This window comes from Parasteatoda tepidariorum, chromosome 6 (genome assembly GCF_043381705.1).
Source record: "Parasteatoda tepidariorum isolate YZ-2023 chromosome 6, CAS_Ptep_4.0, whole genome shotgun sequence".
Classification (NCBI taxonomy): Eukaryota; Metazoa; Arthropoda; class Arachnida; order Araneae; family Theridiidae; genus Parasteatoda; species Parasteatoda tepidariorum.
Genome location: NC_092209.1, coordinates 85,881,185 through 85,890,644, shown reverse-complemented (window position 1 = coordinate 85,890,644; position 9,460 = coordinate 85,881,185). Strand labels below are relative to the sequence as shown.

The 9,460-nt window shown below is 30.9% G+C and overlaps 2 protein-coding genes across 5 annotated transcripts in view; one reads left to right on the top strand and one right to left on the bottom strand.

Annotated features, from left to right (window-relative positions):
• LOC107437221 (glutathione reductase, mitochondrial) overlaps positions 1-5,516 on the top strand; it is a 30,427-nt gene extending 24,911 nt beyond the window's left edge. For all 4 annotated transcript variants that reach the window (XM_016049150.3, XM_043053015.2, XM_016049151.3 and 1 more), the window contains 3 exons: positions 1,994-2,125; positions 4,838-4,971; positions 5,239-5,516. In XM_016049150.3, coding sequence (XP_015904636.1) covers positions 1,994-2,125; positions 4,838-4,971; positions 5,239-5,388 — 416 coding nt within the window. In that variant the 3' untranslated portion in view covers positions 5,389-5,516. The remainder of the gene's footprint in view (positions 1-1,993; positions 2,126-4,837; positions 4,972-5,238) is intronic.
• Positions 1-7,756, bottom strand: part of LOC139425738 (biotinidase-like) — a gene marked incomplete in the record, with an annotated part of 20,098 nt that extends 12,342 nt beyond the window's left edge. The window contains 1 exon segment of the mRNA XM_071181681.1: positions 7,553-7,756.
• Between the last annotated feature and the right edge of the window lie 1,704 nt (positions 7,757-9,460).

Here is a 9,460-nt window from a genome sequence, read left to right as displayed (position 1 = left end):
CTCTGTTCTTGAAGTAAAAGTGCGAGCTTTGCGCCAAAGTGACGTCACTAGAGAAAATCGGATGATTGGTGCGGCGAGAGTTTCTTCAAAGGAGTGAACCAGCCCTTCTATTCTCTTCAGCCCTGATCTAATGCGACGATTCATCTTTTATTACACGTCATTTTTCTAGCCGTTATTTATCGTTTTTCAGGCAAATTTACACTTTAATACGATACTATTTCGTAATTTAGTAATCACTTTTTGCTGCACTCGTTTCGTGACAATTCCATTGTAAAACTATAGGTAGTTTTCTGCTTTTTTTGTTTGTTTTTTGAAAAATAATAACAATTATTAACGTTTCTTCATCTCCCCACATTGCGTTTAAAAACACGTCGTTTTTATACTCTTGAAAAAAGTCCTGTCTAATAGAAATTTATTTAAAATAAAACAATAACAAATGACTGCCCATGCATTGACGTTAAACAGTGGCAACAATATTTTTGTTGCATACTTTCACTGTTATTTTAATATAATACTTTTAACTGGGCTGTAGTAGCTAAAAAGTTAAACATTTAGTTTATTTTAGTTAGGAAAAATTAGAAAATATTCATTATGTAATATTCATTAAGTATTCATTATGTTTCTAAATAATTAAGTCACTATTTATCACTTCTTAAAAAATGGTTGTCACTTTTTTTACTACTTTTTCTACGCGGACCTGTGATGAGCCCCTCAGAATATCTTTGTTAACCAAAGTCGATTATGAAGAAAGTTTTTTCTTTTTTTTTTTTGACCAATTGGTTTTTCCACTCCGCATTGGAACTTTTCATCTTGATAAGAAATAACACATCTCGTCGGTGAGATTTTAAATCTGTGGTTATAGCACGAAATACTTTTTTTTTTTAAAAAAAAAATGAACATCACATAGCTCAAAATGCGCGTGTACGAAAATGGACAAAGCTCGAAATGCGTATTTACAAAAATAAACAAAGAACAAAATGTGTATTTATGAAAATAGACATGTCTCGAAATGCGTGTTTACGAAAATGGACAAAGCTCAATATGCGTATTTACGAAAATGAACGAAGAACAAAATGTGTATTTATGAAAATGGACATGCTTCGAAATGCGTGTTTAAGAAAGTGGACAGAACTTGAAATGCCGTTTAAAAAATATAAATAGTATTTGATTCCATTTCTCAAACCAGTGCTCAATTACAGTAATCGATAACAACTGTAAATGATTTCAGATAATTACTACTATGTAATCTATTACTTTTAGTCGCAATTACGATTACAAGTAATCATGATCCCTAACTACATATATTCCTTGTTATCACAAAAAGAAACAATTACATGTAATCATGATTATAAGTAATCAAAATTTATAATTACAGGTAATCACGTATACTAAAGTTTGAGTAAATTAGTGATTAACATAAAATGTTAAACCTAAAATGTTTTTCGAAATTTTCTACCAATTATTGCTTTCTAGCAACAACAACAAAAAACTAATGTTTGATCAAAAAACAATCAGTTTCTTTTTCTTTCTTTTTTCACAAATTACTTGATAAAGGTGCCAAATATAGCTAGTCTAAATATAAAAAAAAAAAAGCAAAATATATGACCGTGAATTTTCGAAATTGTTCTTTTATATAGTTTTTTTACTGCATAAATACATGCTAACTGCACGAAACACTTACTCAAATAAACATTAAGTTTCAATTAATTTCTTATTATTTTCCATTATATTAATCAGATAATCCATTCCACGTGTTCATTCCATCAGTTTAATTTCTAATACAATTGATTTTTCTGTCAGTTAGGGAAGAGGCATTTTGAAACTTCCCTTTTGTGGGGATTAAACTAATTTGTGGCTTGATTCAGGGCTAAAGCTTGATTTGCCACAGTAGGTTCAAATTCTCTCCCACTTTTGGATAATTAATGTTCTACTGTAATTGTAATCAAATAAATTTTACTATTTATATAAAAGAAAACTATTTTAATTGTTACAGTTGCCATTGCTGCTGGAAGAAAATTAGCTATTCGGTTATTTGCCGATGACGCCGACAGCCATTTAAATTATGCAAACATTCCATCTGTTGTATTTAGTCATCCTCCTGCTGCTACTGTCGGTCTCACTGAAGGTATGACATTTCATTTTATTATTGCAACTAATTTTCTTAGATTTTTCTTTCTTTTTGAATAGAAGTTATTCATAATGAATAGAAATTATTCTTTTTTTTTTCCGTACGCATTTTGCTCGTGATATGCAATTTTAAAAAGATTTTGTTTTGAAATAATTTTGATAATGATTACTAATATTTCACTTCTGAAATTTGAATTTATGCATTTTAACGTTTGTAATCTATGTTCAGATGTTGATTGTATCTGATTTATATTTTGTTTGTTACTGTGTAAGAATAATCTATCTTAAAAATGATTTATATATTTATGATTTACTTACTTTGTAATCAATATTTCAATTTTAGAGCAACTTCAATGTTCGATCTTTTCATTTTATTTTGTTTTCAGGAAATTTTCAAAACGTGTTTATAATCATTTAATGAACTTCAGCGTCTCTTATTATTATTATTTAGTTTTTTTTTTTAATTTTATTTTCAATCTTATTGCAGATTCTTGCCTGAATCTGAAATTCTGTTTTTTTTTTTTTTTTTTTTTTTTTTTTTTTTTTTTTTTTTTTCTTCCTCCAGATGTTTATTTATTTACTTATTAAACAGATAAATTCCCCGAAAATTCGCTGGCCCCAAAAGTCACCCGTGCCCAAATGATGGGCGCGGGTGACGTCAGATCGTGAATAATCCCGTGACTCCCCGTTTCAAATGAAAACGAAAGTAAGCACTTTTGTTTTCTAAGAGTGCTAATTATTAAGGAGATAACTTAATAATTAGCACTCTTAGAAAAGTAATAAAAATTTCTTTTAAGTTTTGAGGGCTTCTGAATGCCCTAAATTTTTTTTTTTTAAAATTCACTTTAATTGTCCATTCCTCTTGCTTCCCAATATCTCTATAATTCGATATTCGCCCTAGGAAGTTCTACAGGGAATATTAATCCATAGCTTCGTTTCGTTGTCACAACAGGGACAGGCGGCCTCAGTAAAAATACGAATATGATACAGATGAACAGCAAAGCAATCATACCTGCTCGGCAAATAGATGCAAAGCGATCTAGTTTAGGTTTGTCGGGCATTTCTAAAAGACAATTATTTCTTCCATATTCGGTTTTTNCTGATGATTATTATTTATTTACTTATTAAACAGATAAATTCCCCGAAAATTCGCTGGCCCCAAAAGTCACCCGTGCCATGATGGGCACGGGTGACGTCAGATCGTGAATAATCCCATGACTCCCCGTTTCAAATGAAAACGAAAGTAAGCACTTTTGTTTAAAGATAATTTAATAATTAACACTCTTAGAAAAGTAATAAAAAATTTCTTTAAGTTTTGAGGGCCTGAATGCCCTAAATTTTTTTTAAAAATTCACTATAATTGTCCATTCCTCTTGCTTCCCAATATCTCTATAATTCGATATTCGCCCTAGGAAGTTCTACTGGGAATATTAATCCATAGCTTCGTTTCTTTGTCACTTGGCAGGCGGCTCAGTAAAAATACGAATATGATACAGATGAACAGCAAAGCAATTATACCTGTTCGGCAAATAGATGCAAAGCGATCTAGTTTAGGTTTGTCAGGCATTTCTTAAAGACAATTATTTCTTCCATATTCGGTTTTTATTTTAAATAAGAATTCATCCTGGGGCATTAACTGCATAATTTAATAGATAGTTTAGAACTGAGGTAAGAGGTTTTTTGTTTCATACAAAGTGTCAACTTAGCACATATTTTTGGCAAAAAAAACCTGTCTGATCATTGCCATAGCAACACCAATTGCCTGAGAATCATTGCAAAACAACACGCTTTTGATGAGAGAAAAGTTAGCGGCTGTTGACTATTAAGAATTTTTTACAATGACTAGATAGTAATACGACTTTGTGTACTTTTTCCATTGAAAAAGTGCATAAATTCCAAAACCAAATATATTTAGCTTATTTGAAAAGCTATGCAATTGAATTCTTTTAATCATATATAATAGTTTTTAGTCCTAAAATATTCTCTAAAGAATCTTTTTGTAATATGATGTTAATAAATTTGCAAGTGTGCATGTGAGATATAAATAACTAGCTTTTTTTTTAATAATTGTAATATCAGAATTTATCATTTTGTTTATAAGTATTTGTGTTAAATCAAAGATGGCGCTGCCATGATTGTTCTCTTCAGAATTACCTTCTTCCTAAAAGGAGACCGTTTTGTTCTGACTAGCAAGTGTGAGGTTGTTTGACTTGAGATTGTTTACTATTTTTTTTTTTTTTTTTTTTTTTTTTTTTTTTTTTTTTTTTTNTTTTTTTTTTTTTTTTTTTTTTAATAAAAACGAAGGCTGTTAATTTTTACTTTGGAGTTTCTTCAATAAGTCTATAGCAATATAATCACTGTTACTACATTGGTTATATACAACTTCAATATTTTTAACTGTAATGGTGCATATATAAAATGAAATAAATATTGTTTTAGTAAAAATATTAATATTTTATGGAGATTTGAGTTCTCGCATAATTCAGGAATTGGAGTTGAACATTTGGCTTCTAGTTTCGCAGTTCTGATTAATAGAGTTCTTTTTTCTATGCTAAACATTAATGTACCTAGCAATTTTAATTACCTCATGTAGCATTACTATTTGAGATCTGTAATTTTATTACTAATATATATGCTTCGGAATAACAAAACAGATACTTCATAAATGTTGATAATTATTATTATCATTGTCTTTTCCATTTTATTGTAGTTGAAGCTATCAAGGAATTTGGAAAAGAAAATATAAAGATTTACACTAGTGTCTTTACACCTATGTATTTTGCCATTACCGAGGAAAAAACCAAATGCCATATGAAGTTAATTTGCTTGGGAAAAGAAGAAAAGGTATTTATTTGTTTATTATTTTTTAATATAGGTTATTAGTATTTGAAGTCTTTATACTGCCTATCTGCATTCTTATACTGCATTTTACTAAGTGTCAAAAATAACTTTTTTGTTCAAATTGTCTTCATAAACAAGGATCAAGTCCACTAGACCCTTGTCTATAGATAAGGTGAAAAACTTATTTTGTTTGTGAATGTGAAGGCTTTGTTTGTGTATTAGGTGTAAAAAAATTGTTGTCACACGTTCTTTTGTTTTTTTTCTGTGTAGGTGATAGGCCTTCACATGATTGGCACAAGTTGTGATGAAATACTTCAAGGTTTTGCAGTTGCAATTAAAATGGGTGCAACTAAAAAACAATTCGATGAATGTGTAGCAATCCATCCCACATCTGCTGAAGAACTAGTCACAATGCGTTGAAAATGCCTTACCATTATTGTAAATTTGAAAACTACTTTTTTACGATTCTATGTATTAAAAATGTATTATGTCGTATGCATGTTAAAATAATAATCATATATAAAAAGAAATAAAGCATTTCTAGTTCATATTTTTATGATATAGGGAGGCAAAAAAAAGCCCCATTAAGTCAAAACTTAAGGAGTAGTTTTGAACTTAAAAGGGAACAGTCCCCAGGTGAAACAAATTTCACCGATGAAATCTGCCACCTAGCAACTGCGGTGTAGTTTTGAAAAGTGTGAAATTGGAATTCAGTATTTTTATCCCCATTATCAGAGCCTGACAAAGGCAAGGGTATACGGGGCAGTTGCCCCTGGCCTCGCATAAGAGGGGGCCCCCAAATCGAATTGATAGCTTATTTAAATAAAACTTTTTTGAAACAAAATATCAGTACAGTGTACAATAAATCAGTTTTATGTTAGCTTCTTCATTAATCTATCGTATGAACACAGAAAATCCATATTTCGTAAATCCATGTCTTTCTAGTGCTGAATTCAGCTAAATTTTTGCAATTACTATGGATGAATTTGGCCAATCAAAATCCTGTATTTTCACATATTCCAAAATGCGATATGTTTACAAAAATACAAGCTTCTGATTGACTTGATTGAGCCATCGTAATAGCCAAAATTTAGCTGAATTCCGCCCAATTGTCAGCAACGATATGAATTCTTCACAGCTAGATGACAAAGTTAACAATTAGAAAACTGCATTAGGCATGATGGATATAGAATTGTCAGAACATCAATAAAATGGACAACAATGTTTCGTCTGACCAGAGGAGGGGGACTTTATAGCTATTTTAGGTTCTAGTCAATTTTCTTGTTATGTATGTAAAATGAGGTGAAAAATTTAAATACCTCCATAAGTTTAATTCTTCTTACTGAAGTAGTGAAGAAGAGGGGGCCCCCAAAGAAGGTTTTGCCCCGGGGCCCCAATTAGGCTAAGTCAGGCCCTGCCCATTATTGCTTGATAAAGGCTTTTGACTTCAAGGGAATTTGCACATCAAAAGCTAACACCAGTGTATTATTTACAAATGAGATTAGCTTTAATGACTGAAGGAAAATAAGTACAAACTGGAAGGCACCACAACTGCTCGCTGCACTAACTAAACTACTTCTTTCAGTTCGTATCAATTACATGGAACACTTATGAAGTCTAGGTTTTGGAAGAAAAAGAATTGGAATTTTCTCATATGGATGGTTGACTGAATGTAAACAATTACAGTAGGGAACCGATTATCCGGAACGATCGGGACCAACGCTATTCCGGATAACTGATTTTTCCGGTTTTCTGAATCACTACAAAAAGCCGTTTTTTTAATTGTTAAACCCAACTAAAAAAAATTTTTGGAAATAAACTTAAAAAGAAGAAAAAACGATGAAGTAATACACTGATGATTATTTCCAAAATGATGGTAAGGTAAACATCTTTCAAAAAAGAAAGAAAAATCCTAAAATCTTATGAGGGAAAGAAAAAATGGCGGAAAATTTATTGAATTTCGTTCCGGTTTTTTGGTTTTCTGATTTCCGGATAACGGGTTCTGTACGTACAACCTTTCTAGAAACCGTAAAAAATTTAGAAAACTTCCGTGTATCCCCCTTGACTTATGTTATGCTTAGATTGTGATGTGTGAACAGGCCCAAGTTTTATTATTGTGATTTCTGTTTAAATTTACACACGCAATTTTACCATTCGTAAGAGTTCTCTGCCATTTATAAATTCTAGCAGGTTATGAGCCTAAGACAAATTTAAGAAAATTAGTATCACAGCATAAAATACTGCATGTCTACCATGTTTCGTGTGTAATCCCTTAATTAGCTATATTTGTTATAAGTAGCGCCGTTTTTAATAATTTGGGTAGCATAAGAAGCTTTATAAGTCTGTCGAATTAATTTGTTTAGTCGAAAATTAAATTGAAAGAACTCATTATATTGAAAAAACTACAAGTCTAATAATATTAGAATACGCGCTCTTTTAATATTAGGCGTGTGACGAATATTAACCCCAATGCCATCTACGGTTAGCTTTACACAGTCATAACCATCTCATACATATTTAAAAATTTCAGTGCATTTAGCATTATACGGCTATAGTGCGACATAAAAGAAATTTAATTACCTACCTACCACTGTATGGAGAAACAACACTTTTAAATCCTATATTCGAACAAAAACTTATTAAATGTGAGAAAATGTCAGAAAAGCATTGAATCAAATCTAATTTTATACCAGAATTTAAAAAGAAATCTTATTTAATAAGCAACGGAGTTTTACCCGATCTCTGTTAACAATACACCTCTCCCTCCCTGCGTTAATTATTAAGGATTAACATCACATGACCGTTTTCACATGATTTTAGGAAAACCAAACCAGCTTTGTTACAAAAGAAGAAAACATTTTGAAACTTTGAGAGATTGTCTTTAAGGAATTTATTTTATGACGTTAGCAAAATAATTATGCAAATTTCTTTTCCATTCAATTTGAATGCAGAGCAGTCGTAGTTAATAATGAATCTCATAGATGGCGCTACTAGTGGCATTATGTGCATTAAAAGTTTTGTCACTTAAGTTTTTAAAAACGTTTCTGAAGTTCTTAGAATAAATAATTAAAAACACATAATTTTAAAATAGTTACAATTTCACTTTAGATGTTTTACTTTACTTTTAATGCTTGAATGAGCTGGACTGATTTTCCTGATACGCTGCTCAATTTTTTTTTTTTTTATAAAAAGTCGCCAACTTTCGAGACATCTACTTGTTGCATTCATTTCTAATGGCAACCAAATACGTGTGCTTACGTCACTCAGAAACTTTTTCAAAGTAGATTTTCCGAGGTTGAATGCCCAAGCTTTCCGATTTTTTTTATAAAATAACAATATTTCCTTTCCTGACCCCAGTGCCGGATTACCCAAGGCCATGGCCTGGGACCCCCAATGATTAGGGGCCCCCTTAAAATGAATTTTTTTTAAATAAATTTAAAAAATTAAGAAAAACAATGATTTAAAAAAAAATCAATTTCAAATATATATGTTATGATTATAAAATGTAATGATTTAGTTCTAATTTAACAAAATAAAGTAAAATTCAATTTATTTTTATTTTAAATATGCTTTCTTGAATGAAAAGATACATAAATACTTTTATATTATATTTGAATAAATAAAAAATATACGAGAAAAAAAATTTAATCTATGGGCCCCAAAAATTTGAATGGCCTAGGGCCTTGCATACGCCTAATCCGGCACTGCCTGACCAATATTTAACCGAAAGTCACAAATAATCTAAAATTGTCCGAAGTTTTACTTTGTTGGTGTTTATAAAATCAAAATATTTTATTTACTCATTTTGCTCGCCGTTTCTTATTTTTTATTATTTTAATTTTTTAAAGGAATTTTTTAAAACTAAATTATGTAAAAAAAGCATGGGAGAAAAAACTTGACGTTTTATTAGAAAGAACAAAAAGAAATAAAAATTGTAATAAGGAGAAAATATAGGAAAAGAAAACCAATTATTTCTTTACTTTTTACGTGTTGAAATAACGTTAACAAGAGGCAAGCAATTTACAAATGCTCCGGACAGGCATCATAACAGCCGGGTACCGAACTTCATGTTTTCGATAGAAATGCTCAGATGGGTCAGCTGTACTGGAACGAGGTCCTTGTTTCCTATGTGAGACTTTCCCGAAGCATATTGACCAAATTTTATCTCAATAACGCCAGTCCATGCAAGGTCCAACTATCTGACGAATACCTCCAATCGTAGAACATTTAGCGGTTAAAGAAGCCTGCGCTGTCCCCAGACCTTAATCCCATCGAACACTTATGGGACGCTAAATTGTAGCTCAAAGACATAGATAAGTTCAAAGTTGCCTCAGGGATTGATAAGGACCCTTGTAAACACTATGAAACAACGATGCAAGAATTGTGTTGCTGTTAGAAGCGATCATAGACCCTATTTTTTTTATAACCGTCGTTGAACAGCCGACCCAATTTTGAGTTTACGACTACCAATGTTCAACTCTGTAAACTTGTA